Here is a 17177-nt window from a genome sequence, read left to right on the forward strand (position 1 = left end):
TGACATTATATTAACCTCAAAATAAATGAATCGGGTAATATAACATGAATATTTAGTTTATTTTATTTATTTATTTTATAAATAAAATAAATAAACTTATTTTACTTATTTATTGCTTACAAGTATTCGTTTGTATATATTTGTAAAATTCAAATTCCGTTTTTTTTATGGAATGAGTTGGCGGACGAGTATATGGGCCACCTGATGGTAAGTGGCCACTATCACTCATAGACAATGACGCTGTAAGAAATATTAACTATTCCTTACATTGTCAATGCGCCACCAACCTTGGGAACTAAGATGCTATGTCCCTTGTGCCTGTAGTTACACTGGCTCACTCACCCTTCAAACCGGAGCACAACAATTCTGCGTACTGTTGTTTAGCGGTAGAATATCTGATGAGTGAGTGGTAGCTACCCAGGCGGGCTTGCACAAAGCCAGTTATCTAAATAAATCCCTTGTTCTAAACAATAATAATTCTTTCTAATCACTTTAATACTATTTTCCTATGGTGTACAGTATAAATAAATAAATAATAACAATGTGAACGTTTATTTATTCGATATCCTAACAATTAATAATATTGATTCTAAATTTAAACGTATTGTAACAGATAAGGCAAAGAATGCGACGCGTGAGGCCTTAAGATAACTGTTGGTTTCATTTGTTAAAATTTTCCATGTTACGAACCAACATGGCGTATAGACTAACTAATGACTAATAACAATTATTGCTACTTTATAATTGTTACCCATTGATGTACGAGTATATGTATTTTTTATCTGTTTTCTAAATAAATACAATACAATGTAACTATCAATAAGTCAATACTACAAAATAATCGAATATTAAAATTTAAATTTAGAACGCATCGAAATATATGAGTCTATTTTTTTTTATTTTAATTATCAAAGAACCGAATATTGTCTTCTTTATCAATTTCACGCTTTTATGTTATAATTTATTGCGTGGTATTAATTTCGTGTACACTTATATCACAGAACAAATATTTGAATGTATTTAAAAATATATATTATGTATTTTTTTTAATTATTTCATATTTATAATAAATAGAACGCCGTGATTTATTTATGTTATATTTTGAAGTTTTCTTTATTTAAAAATAGAACCACATTAAATACCATTACAAAAATGTTATAACTATTTTGTAAAGTGCATTCCAGATTATTAATAAATAATATATTCAAAATCAAACTCAAATTACTTTATTCAAGGTAAAAGTATCTTTACACTTTCTTATTGATGGCCAAATTAAACACTGCCACCGGTTCGGAAAAAGGAACACCCTGACCTGAGAAGAACTGGCGAAAGAAACTCAGAGGGTCGTTTTTCCTTTTGTCAAATTAATTAGTTACATATTCTACATTAATAGAAACAGCCAGGAGGCGATTTTTTAATAGGCTATTTGACTGTTTTTAAAATCCATTTTATATTATTTAGTAGAAGTTCAGGAACCCAGTAATTATAATTTCTGTTTTTTATTTCTAGTACATATTTGCCGAAAATTATCTTATTAAATTATTAATAAATTATTATATATTAAAAATTCCATATTTAAATAGCGCGCAAAAACGCTACTTGGACAATATGGCGCTGCAATGGGGTCGGTGACGTCACTTTCTTGTATTTTAATCTGTAGTAGAAAACATATAGTAGAAAAGCAAGGTAAACAAGAAAGTGACTCCATCTAAGCCCGGCCAATCGGGAGCGTTTTGTGTCACGTGACAAACGTTTGAAAAAATGCATTTTTATTGATGGATTTTTGAATAAATTAAGCATTATTATCAACTTTCGTTAGTAAATAGCTATTTTTAAACTCATAATATACACTGATTACAATAATTTTCACATTGTCAAATAGCCTATTCCCAAGGTATGCTATCAAGCATACACTCACTAATTGTATGTACCTTTCATATGATGATAAAAAAGCGTGGAATGAATACCTGTTGACTTCCACGCAGGATATATTAATTTAAATAATTGTATTAACTAACATGACTTTGTATTTTTTAAATGTGGACAAAGAGTAACTAATGAGTTTCTTGCCGGTTCTTATCGGTAGAATCTACTTTCCGAACCGATGGTAGCTTCACTCAATTGTTAATTGACGATTCAAAAGTGCTTGTAAAAACCCACTTGAATAAAGTTTATTTTGATTTTGATTTGATTTATGTACAGTGCCCTTAAAAAGGTCTTCAGTAACCCACATGAACCATTTTTTATGACACAAAAAATGGAACACTAAAACTTGAAAAAAAATACGAAAGATAAATGAGGTTTTATTTATTTATAACAAATTATATTTCTTAAAACAGTAAACAAAAATTGAGATTGGTAGTGATGACGTTTATTTTCGTCCTAAGCTCGTATTATTTACGCCAATGTTGACTAACTCTTATTAAATGAACCAGTTTGGCCCTTGCCCTCAGCCCAGTTCTTAATATAAAAAAATAATTTTTCCACGATATAAAGTACAAAACAAACTAATTGAACACGAAAACAATGGAAAAGTATTGAGCACAGAAAACAAAATCATAAACATGATATCTATAAAGCAAAAAGAAGTAAAAAGAAAAAGAATGAATGCATTGTACAGTGTTGCCAGGTGTACAACATTTTTTTGGACGTACGATCGAAGTATATGAATAGTACATGATCAAATTTATCAATCGTCAATTATAAGTTTTCCGTCACACTAAAATAAAAAAGAACCATTTTTTGAATGGAAATACAGACAAATAGACGTTTTTTATGGTATAATATGCTTACCAGCTGATAGCAACACCGGCTATTAACGTCTTCAACATCGGGGGCCTAGCATTACCCGCTTTTAATATCTTGGCTCTTTCCTGGAAGCTCCCAAGTGGATCGGAAAAACCGCCTGTCCGCTTAACCAGAATATCCAAATCGCTTATGTAAATAAAGCATAAAGAAAAACGCGTTGTCCAGAATAACAGCCCTGATTGGTTATGTAAAAGATTTCGAACACAAACAAGTGTGTTTTTTTTGCTTTCATTTTTAAGAGGGCACAGATTATAATAAATAAAAAGTAAAATATGTTTTATGTGTCGGCAAGGTATTAGCAAATTTTAATGTATTGGGAACTTTTACATCTAATAACTTAATGTTTCATACAATAAACTATAAAAAAACCTTATGCCACACTCAAAAGGACAACAGCCAACATCGAATTGAGGTGATACCATGTATTAGCATAATACTGATACGACATTGATGAAGCTAATATGAAAACGTTAAAAATAATAGCTATATATAAGATAAGGGGAAAGGTGTTGTATTATAAATATTTATATCGCAGCCAATTGCCCTAATTAGCCAATCAATTAACAGCATAGACGGTGTTTTTTTTAAAGTTTATGATATCATCGCCACCTCAGCAACAAAATTTGTGTTCAGAATTCCGCTTTAGAAGTATTTTATATGGTCGTGGTGTCGTCCCTAATTACAAGAATGTGCGGTTTTGTTTTCTTATAATTTTTTCTTGAAGGCTCTAGAATAATTCTCAAAACTGACTCTGTTAACTCCGACAAAATATAGTTTTGTGAGTGGTTCCTCTAGAAGTCTAGAGAGTTCTTTAAGAAACCTAAGGTACGAAAGCACCTCGTAGCATCGAAGGTAACTTCAAAATCTTTGAAACGACCTAAATTATAAAAAAGGAGAGTATAAAACCCTATGCTATGCACGGAAGTTGAATTGGCTAAGATTGGTTGGTTTAAGGCTAGTTGAACAGCGGCAGCAGGGACCAGGGGTGTCTCAGTACCCCGAGAATCCCCCCTAGGTATTGCAGGCCCGCATAGGCGGACCGATGTCAGGGCGTTACGGTAGCATGCGAAAGCGATCCCGTGGCGCCCACCGTAAAACGGAGAGGGTACCGCTGGTTTTTTAGTGGGTATTGCAGTGTACCTGGGCGCACTAGGCGTCCGGGCCATCGGGGAGTCCCACATACCTCCCCACTTCCATCAAGTGGGGAAAACGCGTAACACGTTCTTCCAACGAGAAAAATAATAAGCTGGTTGAACAGCGCCGTTTAGTAAAGATGCTAGTTATTTAATTGAATGGCTAATCAAGCTAGTTGTTGTGACATATTAATCAAGGACTGGTAATGACGTACGTTATAGTAAAGTTATTAGCAAATCGGTTTGTTTTTATTTTATCTTCGATTGCAATATACTATGAAAGATTAAATGGATTATATCGAGCTTTGTATGTGTAAATAGGTTGTTCTGATTATTTACTGAGAAATTTATAACAGACCAATGCTAATGTCAAGTTTTTCTTTTGTTTTGCGAATTTATATAAACACACCAACGCTGTTATTAAATATACTACATAATGTCTTACAACGTTCTCAGCTTTTTGTCGTTAGACAATACAAACTGCTGTGTCTCTGCTTTTTGGAAGGATAAAAAATGGTTCTTCTTTTTCCTCTTTTACGTATATATTAGTTACAGTTTTTATATCATATATAATATATGAGACAACATCACATACATTACTCTGATCCCAATGTAAGTAGCTGAAGCACTTGTGTTATGGAAATCAGAAGTAACGACGGTACCACAAACACCCAGACCCAAGACAACATAGAAAACTAATGGTAATCTACATCGACTCGGCCGGGAATCGAACCCGGGACCTCAGAGTGGCGTACCCATGAAAACCGGCGTACACACCACTTGACCACGGAGGTCGTCAATATGCTTCATTACTGAAGGTCGTGCTTGTGCTAAAATGCTTTTGCCGATGTGTCGACTAGCTTCCTCTCCACTTTGTCTGTGGCTATTCTCAGGGCAGTAGGAATATTGAGTCCCGTTATATTTTGAATCTGGTCGGACCAGCGGGTAGGTAGTCGATCGCGCGAGTTTATCCAGATTGTCTGGTTGTCTCCGGGCAGTATGACCAAAATATCTCAGAGCTCGTTGATAACATACAGTGGATAGTCTGGTAGTTATCTTCAGTTGTTCGAGTTACTTAAAAAATGGTTACTGTGGGTTATTCATAAGAGATAGACATATACCATCATGGACTTTTTTGAAGACCTTTTTAAGGTGTACAATACTGTAGTACATTTTTTTGATCTATCTCGTAGTGTTCAGCCAGCGTTTGCAATTTAAACGCATGTGTTTTTATTTTGTGACCTCACTTTGAAACCTCTAAAGTTATCAGTGTTTCACTACTATATTGTGCATGTGTTATACATATAAACCTTCCTCTTGAACCAATATATCTATTAAAAAACCCGCATCAAAATCCGTTGCGTGATTTTAAAGATCTAAGCATATATAGGGACAGACAGCGGTAAGCGACTTTGTTTTATAGTATGTAGTTATAATGATTTAAAGATCGCCAATGCAAGTCATCTGGCAACACTGCCACTGTATGACGGATATCTTATAAAAAGTAAAGGATCATAATATGCTGCCAATAAAGCAGATTAGAAAGGAAAATGCTTTTTTAACAAATACAAATATGTTTTATGGGCAAGGAACGATGATCTTAAGTCCAAAAAATAGGTACTGTTCAAAGAGCGATTTTTGTTTACGGAAATCGTTAAAAATTACCATAGACTATTGCTTTACAGAGAATCAAGGTCGCGTTCGTTTTTATTATTTAAATTCATGACAATTAGCTCAAAATATAACAGTTGACAAATAATTATAACTCTCAACATCATTACACAGTAAAAAACAAAGTCGTTCACCGCTGTCTGTCCCTATGTATGCTTAGGTCTTTAAAATAACGTGACACGGATTTGGATGCTGTTTTATTTAATAGATTGATTCGAGAGGAATGTTCTTGTATATAATACGTGGACAATATAGTAAAGAAACGCGAAAACTAATATATAATAGTACTAGTTGTTACCCACAACTAAAAAAATCCCGCAATCCCTAAAACGCAGCAAGCGTTTTAGGGATTGCATTACCGTCTTTTACCATACCGAGCCAGGGCCCCCATTTCTGAGAGGGCCCCAAAGAACCAACGATTTCTTTCACACGTTTGTGCTCAAGTTGACTGCTATGTATATTTTCAAAATTACAATATTTTTAAAATTAGAAATTTACTAACATATTTATCAAAAGACTGGTGACGATAGTCGATATTTTTTGTTTTTTATTTTCTTTTTTTTATGGAATGATTTGCGGACAAGCATATGAGCCACCTGATGGTAAGTGGTCACCATCACCCATAGACAATGACGCTGTAAAAAATATTAACTATTCCTTCGGCAATGCGTCACCAACCTTGGAAACTAACATGCTATGTCCCTTGTGCCTGTAACTACTCTGACTCACTCACCCTTCAAACCGGAACACAACAATACTGCGTACTGCTGTTTAGCGGTAGAATATCTGATGAGTGGGTGGTACCTACCCAGGCGGACTTGCACAGAGCCCTACCACCAAGTATTAAAAGTAGAAAGCTATAGGCGTACTCTTCATGGTAGAAATAGATATACCATAGACATTGTAAGACTAATCAAATTCTGAGAATTTACGAAAATCACCGCACCATTTCTTTGAAACTACATTTACATTACATGCCTGACTGTAAGCAAATTATTTGTAAATGGTCGTAAATATAAAAGGCCTATAATAAAAACACCAGGACATAGGGCCCATGGCCCCAGCTTAGCCGCAGACATTTTTAACATGGCCGGTTCGTAAATTCAAATCGTTTGTAAAAAATACATTGGTAAAAAAGGCATACTATTCGATACAAGATTTTAATGATAAAAAAGCGTGGAGTTGATACTTTTAACTTCCAGGCAGGATATATTACATGCATATATAGTTGTATTTAACTAATATGACTGAATTTTTTAAATGTTGAAAAAGAGTAACTACTTTCTGAGTTTCTTGCCGGTTCTTTGCGGTAGAATCTACTTTCCGAACCGGTAGTTTCACTTAATTGTTAAATGACGATTCAAAAGTGCTTGTAAAAGCCTACTTGAATAAAGTGTATTTTGATTTTGATTGATTTTGATTCAAGTAAGGTTTATTTTTATTATTACATGCACAATATAGTAGAGAAACAGTTATTATTTTAGAGGTTTCTAAAGTGATGTCGTAAATATAGTAATTTTTTTGTGCTTACATTGCAAACCTGCCTAAGATTGATCAAAATAATGTACTCCAATTGTACACATTATAAAAGTCTTCGAAAAAGTCTGCGATAGTATAACATGCCTATCTCTTATGGATACCCCACAATACAAAAAAATAATGGCTTATTTTCGAAGTGATTTCAAGCAATACAACATTCATCCTTATCCAACGAATATATTGTGCATTTAGTATTAATTCATATGGCCCTTTACAGCATGTCATTTAATTGAATATTTTCGAAGATATTACAGATTTAAAATACAGGAACAAAGCGGTTTGTATTCTCTAATGACAAAGAAGCAGTGAACGTTATAAGATATTCTGTAGTATATTTAGTATAAGCATTGCACCCGTGCGAAGTCGGGCCGTGTCGCTAGTATTAGTATGTAAATATATATTGTCGTATGTAATATTAATGTTGACATATTTGTCGTTGGTCGTATCAATATTTCTATAGTTAGAATCAGCGCGGGATGCACAATACATAAATATTGATTATTGTTATACGTACCTAATTAAAATGTTACCTGATTTATGCACTTTTTAAACCGTCTCCAACTATCGCAAACAACGTAGGTACATTACGAGTAAATATCATAAATTAATGTTGTTTACCGACTCTAATTCCAAACAAGGCACTTGGCAAGATTAGAACTTAGAAAAAACAAAACAAAATAACAACAAATACATTACAAATAATTCTATTTTAGCATAATTTTGATGGCGAAGCATTATTTAGCGTCTTACAAAAGACACCGATTTAAATCAGATGTGTTTAAATCTTAGTTTATAAATTGCAATATATTGTAATACCACATTAATTTGATCACATAAATACTTTCAAAAAACTTTCTACTATATGTAACCATGAGATCTGTAGCACATATTGAGTAATTATTATATTTTATAAACTTTAAATTAAATACACAATGAATGTCACAGATCTTAACAAACAACGTTTAGACACTTAACGATAAAACACGTACAAACATTGATAAATTAAGTATATTCACTTCAATGAAATTACACCGTCCGATAACAGAAAAAAAATATTACGAAGCAATAAAAATTAATCTCAAAACAAAACCAACTGAATTCCAGGAAAAACAATGGCTCAAGATTTGTAAACAGTGTCAATTTTATTATAAACCCGTTTATTAATGATCCAAAACATAGCTGGTTAATGGCTACAAGTTTAAAATGCGTAGAATATAATGTATAAAATATTAACTTATTTACTTACCTTAACATAGAACGCAATTAAATTTAATAATGTAACCTTTTGAGTTCTGATAGTGAATTATTATACTACATGGTTGTGTCTTTAAAATGGTCGGTTTATAATGACGTGCAGACACGTTGGACGACAAGGGTTGCATTTCGTCAATATTCGCCAAGGCTCGTAATAATTCGCATCACCCGTCTCTTTCGCACTCGCGATAATCTCTACTATATTGCCCTATTGAATTTCTATCGGCCGTGTCTCGCTCTTCAGTTGATATTTTTAACTTGCGGAGTACAGACGTAATACTTGCGTTATAAAGTCGGTGATTTCTTACAATTGAATTAAAAATTATCTATACTATATAATAGGACACACTGAAGATATATAAAAACTATGGCGAAGGTAATTTGTTTGTTTTGCAATGAATAAAATAGTTATAGTGATATTATTATAATATTATTTTTTTATACGAACATCATACCACCCTGTGACGTATGGTAAGGAGATAACTACAACGGTTTAAACTTTCAATAAACATATAAAAAAACTGTGTTAGTGATGTCGTGTTGCGGTTTAAAACTTAAAAAAAAATAAAATCCAAAAATGTAATTATATGATAAATATTTTAACAATATAAAAAAAGTAAATGTATCTAAATTAACAAATATTGAATAACTACGATGTGCATGATATGATGAAATAAAAAACCCAATTTCACGTCATTTCCTCGTAATAATAAAATATATTAATTTGTTTTGAAATGATTCATTGATAAATAAATAAACTTGTTATTTAAACGGTTACGAATATGTCAACAAAGCATTTAATTTATTATTATATTATATAAATATTCATTCTAATTATAGTTATTATTTGATACGGGCAACATTTTTTGTATGTCACAAATCAAAATACAAAATGAAATCACAAATAGTAAGGAAAATTGTGTCAAATACTGTACCGCTAACCTAAGTACAAAATAATTTTCTAATAAACATATGAAAGTACGAAATTTATACACGAACCGTTCTCTTTCGTGTATGAATCATACTCGTATGTGATAATACAACAATTTCGCGCACACTCAATTCGCGCAGGTACAGAGAAGTTAAAGAAATATATTAATGTCTTTATATATTAAAAATTTAATAGTGTGTGTTAAAAATAATTATAGAAGATTTATTGATATGAATCGGAGCCGATACTGGGTATGTTGCAGTTATTTGATTCTTTCTTTAATCGTTATAACGCAGAGAATATACCATTTACATTCCTTACTATAACCTTGGCGTTTTCCTTCGTGTTTTATCAACTATTATCTGAAAATTATGACCTTACCTGTTTAACACTACTAATGACTGAATTGAAATAATTTTCCACTCAATATACTAAATTTTCTAATGATTATATAACACTAATTGTTTTTTTTAAATGACTTACAAATTAACACCTTTGCTTATTAGCTATAAGTTAAAAAAAAGCAGTTAAATTTTCTATATCTTAGTGTTTTAATTTTTTTATTAATGGTTAATTTTAATATACCTGTTTCACTCATGATAAAACTAAACATTGTAAAATATAGCATTATCTATTAAATGACTAGTATAACATAATAATTTATATACTCTTCTGATAACTTTGTATTCTCTGTGTCTTTATATGTTAACTGAAGATATACAGTGACTATAGTTAGTAAATACTATATTATATGTGGCAGTATGCAAACCTAACCATGATCTTGTTTTTTTTTAATTACATCATAGACAATTTGACATTTTATTTAATTTAAAAAACAATTTTTTTCTACCTGTTTTTGCATAGTAAATTTATAAAGTAATATTGTTTAATATCTGTGGTCAAGAGTACTGAAAACCAGTATTGTGTTCTGACTATTATACTGTTTTTGATACATATGCCACCAAACATTTTATACATAAAATTTAAATGATCATTCTTGATTTATTTCCATAATGCAAATCATTTGTAAACACTGATTATCTCATTAATTTGCTCACCTTGATTAATAGAAATTTTATTAGGTACTTTGCAAATTAAATGTAAAAAAAGTATAGTGTAGGGAATAGACAGGATGTATGACTCTTCCTTTTTGAGTTTATGCCAATGTATGTTGGAACCATGTCATATTCTCGTTATGAATTAAATTTCAAACACAAATTAAGGCTTTGAACTCAGAGTTGTTAGTTAAAATTCATCTCTCATAACAATTCCATCACCTTTGTAAAGAAAAGTAACAGTCTGTAATTTTCCCACTGCTGGGATAAGGCCTCCTCTTCCATAAAAGAGAGGATTTGAAACATATTCCAACACACTGTTCCAATGCAGGTTGGTAGAATACACATGCACCAGAATTTCAATGAAATTAGACACATGCAGGTTTCCTCACAATGTTTTCACTCATCGTAGAGCATGAGATGAATTATAAACACTAATTAAGCACATATATATAGTAGTGCTTGCCTGGGTTTCAACTTGCAATCATTGATTAAGACGCACACTTTCTAACCACTGGGCCATCTCAGCTCCTTCATTAATTATTTAATTAGATTTAAATACAGTTATAGACATATCCCAGTATGGCATTAAGAACTTTTCTTATATAGAGAAGGCTTGTTTAGTTGTTGTTTTCCTCATTGCAAAATTACTTAATATATAAGTGCTAGAATCTCATTGCAACAATGGTCTTAAAATTGCCTCTGAATATTGTCTAAGAGGTCTACATAATGGATAATTTAAATAACAAATTGGATAATTAAAGCCAGTGCTACCAAATCCATCGAATTGTATAAAAACTACCTCTTATTTTGTCTGGATTAGAATCTATTAAATTTACTTGAATATGTATAGTATGACACAACATAGATGTAGCATCGGCAAAGTAAAACCGATTACTGCCGATTTACAGAACCAATAGAAATAGCTCTCTATCGCGCCATTCGATGCTATTCGTCGCTATAGATTCTCTCGTCAGTTCAACCCGAGAGAGTAAATCGATGTGTCAAATTGACGAATATATTAGGTCACATGATATTACACGTTATTAAGTTTATGTAAAGATCATATTCACACAAGAAATAAAGATCGATGTGATCGGTTTTACTATGCTGATGCTACATCTAAGTTGTGTCGTACTATAATGAATTATTTACTTAAGTAAACTGAATATGTATAAGATTATATAAGTAATAAATTGTAATTGTAAATGATTGACCAGTTGTATATAATTTACCATTTTATATAGTAATCTATGTGAATAATACAAATGCCGAAGTAACTGTTGGTTATATCTCCACAGCGACACAGCTAAACCGTTTTAGATGAATCTTTCTACCTACTTAGATAAAGGCTAACAATAGCTCCGCAAGTGCAATTTTGTGTGCAATAGGTAAAATTATATGTATTTTAAAATGTAGTCATGAGTCTGCGGTGTAAATATATTAATGTGTCAGTACTTTGTATTTAACAATGCTGACTGCATGTTGTTTTGTATAGTTTATTTTCTATATTCTAAATATAAATTACAAGATTGAATGTTATTTTTAATTTGATAAAGTTATAACAGACATGTCTTAAGAGGCATGGCAAATTGGTGACTTTATAGTTGCTCTCACCAACAACATCAGTACTTAAAGCAATAACGGTTTTGCTTGCTATTAATCTTTGGAACTAAGATGTTATGTCCCTTGTGCCTTTAGTTATACTGGCTCACTCATCCCTAAACAGAAACACAATGATGCTTAACAATACTGTTTGGCATTAGAATTTATCAAATGGGCTTGCACAAAGCTCTACCACCAGGAAAAAAATTGTTTTTGGTTGGGAAATACTCAGTAATCTGGGTTTCTACTCTTCACTTGTATACTTTTCCTACTGAGCCTAAATAACATAATTAATAATGTATTTTATTGAATTTGAACAATCCACACAACTCTAAAACGATAATGTCGACCAGATTTCTTATGTTGCCCACTATTTCTGTCAAATTCGACCAATTGGCATATTATAGCGCACAAGTATGCAAATACAGAACACAGGTACGCTCTCTATTTCCGCCTCTCATAATTAGATAGGACAGCAAATCTAATTTTCGAAGCATGGGACACAACTGTTATTGAGAATCTTTCGAAAAAACATTCAATATATTTTTTCGATCTTGCGTTCGAACCTCTGAATCTTTAGACTTATAAGCGAGGAGATGAAGTCTTTATATTCTATTATTTATATTAATGATTATAATGAACATTTATGTTAATGTGTAACTTAAAATAACTACTGAATCAATTTTCATAACACTAATACAGAAAAAAACTACAAAAATTAAGGAAGTCCATTTACATCGCACGTAAAAATAATTGGGGTAATTATTTTTTTCACTCACATGGAACATACTTTAAATACCATTAGTTCGAGATGGCGCTGTGGTTAGAACGCGTACATCTTAACTGATGACTGCAGATTCAAACCCAAGCAAGCACTACTGAATTTTCATGTGCTTATTTATGTTTATAATTTATCTCGAGTTCGAGTAAAGGAAAACAACGTGAGGAAACCGGCATGTGTTTCAATTCAATAAAATTCTGCCGTATGTGAAAACCTGGACGAGAGCAGCGTTGTGGAATATCCTCCTAACCTTCTCCTCTAAGATAGAGGAGGCCTTAGCCCAGCAGTGGGAAATTAACAGGCTGCTATTATTATTTATTATTATTACTATTAGCTTACAATAACCAACCAACTTAATTTGAACTTAACAAAACAATTTGAATAATTTTTAACGGATATCTCCGTGTTTACGATACAGCCAAGATATATGGCATCTAGGATAAGCTTAACGACCATAGCTTATCAAGCTATTTATAATTGCTTAGTAATTATGCATAGCACTTGATTAATTAATGTAACAATGTAATAACATGTGTCAATCATTAAACATAATATGTTATGTAACATAGTAACATGTTACAAATACATTACAATGACGTGTTAATATATATGTTACATTAATTTATATATACTAATAATGATAGGAACATCGGTTTTATATTAGACGCGTCAATGGGCTAAATTTAATGGTACTGCCACACGACACGGATTTGGCACAGACTTTGTGGTACAAACTTAGTCTAAGTAAAAGTCTATAGACAAAATGTCTGAAAAGACTTTTAATTACCTCTGACTTTTTGTTTTGAGGATGCAGAGTTTTTCAAACAAATTTCTTTGCAGTTATGTCTATATTCATCATATTATATAAATGTGAAAGTAAATCTGTATGCCTCAGCCGCTCTTTCACGACGTTATAAAGAAAATTTGAACTCCAAGAAAAGGCAGGCTACTTTTATGCCTTATTTTTTTGCCTAATGAATGAGCGAAGATACAACTAGTAATAATATAATATACAGACTTTGAACATTTTTTTTAACTGAGACCTTTCCAATACACCAACTTTTGCTGTTTTTTGCACAGACAAAATTCAATAGACCAATTTTGTTTCGTGTGGACCTACCATAAAGTTGGTTCCACTGGAGCATCTTCTAATTTCTGTTATTAGATAATAATGTATAGTAATATATTCTACGAAATGCGTTTGAAGTCCACTTATGTCATAAATTCGAAAGTAACTCTTCACGCTTGAACAGATTTGGATCAAATTTGGTACGTTTGAGTTTAAGTCTCATGGAAGAAATGTAGGGGGGGGGGGGTCGTCGAATTATTTGCTGTAGTTAAAATATTTCGCGCGGGTGAAGTCGTATATTCAGGTAGTTCTTAATGCAGTTTTTCATTTATAATAGTAAACATATACTCAATTATTATGAAGTTTTCGATCTGAGTCTTCAAAGTTAAGATGTCGTTGCAAAATTGATGCCAAAGAGGAGAAAAGGATTTAACCCAGCTGTGAAGAGCACTCTTCTAGTACCAAGGTCTATGGACATAACATCTCTGTCCCAATATTGATGGTCCATGAGCAATATACGTAAAAAAAACTTTCACGCGTCGTCAATGACAATGATAACTTACCATGAGGTCCATTTGTCCGACAACATATACAATAATAATTTATAGTAATAGTTCTGATGTAGACAGTAAACTTTTTTTTTATTTCTAGACAAAGGCATCTTGTCTTGCAGCCTTTTGTTATCATCAGTAATCATATAATTCAAAGCAATTGTTTCATTAACATATAATATTTTTACATCAAAACCGCGTCATCTTCTATTAAGATGATGTGAACAACTGCACACGATTGTGACCTTTAAAATTAATCTAATAAACGTCAATATCGTTTGACTTTGTTTAACTTAAGGCGATTCAGATTGACGTGTAAAATTAAATAATTGCGATGTTTTGAATGCGTTTGAATTCACTTTTAATTGTCTAATTAACGGCCATTTTGGTTGGGAGGCGTTGTCACTTGAATTTTTGATTTGAGTAATTTTCCGATACGTCTGTGAGGAATAGGTCGTTTTTTTTTAAATATTGGTAGACGGTGTTTAAAGCATATTTACTCTAATGGGTTAGTTTGAAGGAAATAGTAATGACGTGTACTTGGACTATACATGGTTGAAAACATTCCTCAATCTTGTAGCATTGGTTGTATTATATCAGAAGAAAAAGGTATTAAACTACTTTATACAGATAATGTCAATCGTTCTCCTGGTGTTGATACCCTTACTTCTTACCAGCACCAGGACTATACCCTTCAGATATAAAGGACTGTCTGGAGAATGAGAGAGAACTTAACAATTTACCAGGAATCCCATTTCATTAGTGAAAGGTTTGTTTCGGAAAAACTAATAGATAATACTTCAATTCTTTAGTTATGACTAATTAGTGTTATACTTGGAAAAGTACAATCGTTAACTTAGTACCTTATTTTAATAAATTAATTCTTAGATTATTGTAGTCGTTAATCACAAAACTGTTCTGTATTACAGTGGTAAAGACCTTGTGTGTGAGTGATGTGACCTTGAACTGACATTTGGTATTCGTCATTAACTTAATAGTTCTTTTTAAAGAGTTAAAAGAGTTACCACTACTGAGTTTCTTGTTGGTTCTCAGTCCAAACTACATTCAACCGGTGGTCACTTTAAATGAAATTTTACTCTGTAATACGACGATTCGAAAGCGCCCGAAAGAGCCTACTTAAATAAAGTATGTTTGGACTTTATTGATGTTCGTGTCACTTAACATGGCGTATTCAATATGCTGTGGTAGTCGTTTTGATTTCAATTAGTATTTATCACAAGCAATTTGAATACTTTAAATAAGACGGGAAATTGGTAAAAAAGCAGCCCAAAAATTTTCTACAACTAATTAATGAATTGTGGATCTTCTTCAAAACTTGGCGGACATAAGCCTTTTGAAACCATTCTGTTGAGGAGATGAATATCACCAATTAGAGCTCATTTCTCCATGACGGTTCTCTGATTTTGGATGTACTTGCATTTATTTCAGTCAGTCCAATTATTTAACCAGTGTTTATAGTGTTAGGAATTTGGTGGTGCCCACTCTTTTTGATCAGGCAATTTCTACCTTAATTATTATGCATCAATTTCTTCCAGTCTTAAGACTTAATATCGTGGTCTTTCTCTTCGTCAGTGAAGATGGTGGCTTTGAAGATCCAGCGTCGCAGTATATTTTCAGCTATCCTTATTGCAGATGTTATTTCGAGCTAGTACTCACACCAGCAGCATGATGTTCGCCGTGGACTTTTTTAACTATCCCACTTTTCATTTTGCTTACCACAATCAACTTCTTCAACTTATTTGGTAAACGCTGTGTGACCGAAATATGAATAATACTTAATATTATGACCCCAAAAATAAAACCACAAGACTTACTTTGTATTTATGGTAATTTTATCATATAATACTTCTCTCAATTCTTATTTTGTCCAATGACTTTTGACTTTTCTAGCAAAACAGATTCGTTTTGAAACGATGTCCAGTCCATGACGACAGATTCCAAAATTATTATCCAACCTCGGATAAGATAGTCTTAATCCTTAAAACGTATTTAAATCGTAAAACAACATCCATATATCAACTTGATAAAACATGATGATGTTATCACATAACTAGGAAATTATCACTTGTTTTACAATTGTATATCTTTATATATATGTAATCTTCGGTGCGTTTATTAGAGATCATATATTCAACAGGTATAAGGTATGTTTATCTTAAATTTGTGAGTGTTCGTTTGATAGGCCTAGATTATGATAATTAATCAAGCATTCATTGGTTAGTACTGAAACTCAGCGAAGATGAACCCAAGTGTCCAAAAGGCCCAAGCCCAATCCCTGTGGTATCTCGAGCGAGAACACATCCTGGTTATGATTATTGTCACCAAGATCCATATCTATCATAACCATAACCCATCCAAGATCAATATCTTTGATGTTTTCACTCGATTGGACCACATTGGGTCTGAAAACTTGGTCAAACTCTCAGCGTTCATCAAAAACTTTTGATTATGCGTTGCTTATCTTGGTCATCAGCTTCAGTTCCATATTCTAATTAAACTCATAGCAAAACCAAGACAAGCCATTGGTTGTGCCTGAACTCCTTTCGTACCCGATTTATTGTCCCATCGGCTTATAAAAGTGAGGATCTTAAACTATATAACTTCAGAAAAGCCTAAACTGGAAGAGATCATTCACCAGAATGAAATCTACCCTCATTTTGTTTGGTAATTACAACATTTTGGAATTCGCATTTAAGTTATTCTAAACTGTATTGTTTTAAATGATAATTGCTCAAAAATACTGCATTAGAATTGGCGTG

At 32.3% G+C, this 17177-nt stretch overlaps 1 protein-coding gene across 2 annotated transcripts in view; it reads left to right on the forward strand.

Annotated features, from left to right (window-relative positions):
* The first annotated feature begins 8628 nt into the window (after window positions 1-8628).
* LOC124541827 (choline/ethanolamine kinase) overlaps window positions 8629-17177 on the forward strand; it is a 33830-nt gene continuing 25281 nt past the window's right edge. The window contains exon 1 of one of the 2 annotated variants that reach the window (XM_047119736.1): window positions 8629-8781. In XM_047119736.1, coding sequence (XP_046975692.1) covers window positions 8773-8781 — 9 coding nt within the window. In that variant the 5' untranslated portion in view covers window positions 8629-8772. Of the gene's footprint in view, window positions 8782-9325; window positions 9588-17177 lie in introns of those variants that run through there. The other variant, XM_047119735.1, reaches the window with a different exon arrangement.

This window comes from Vanessa cardui, chromosome 29, assembly GCF_905220365.1.
Source record: "Vanessa cardui chromosome 29, ilVanCard2.1, whole genome shotgun sequence".
NCBI classification, from domain to species: domain Eukaryota; kingdom Metazoa; phylum Arthropoda; class Insecta; order Lepidoptera; family Nymphalidae; genus Vanessa; species Vanessa cardui.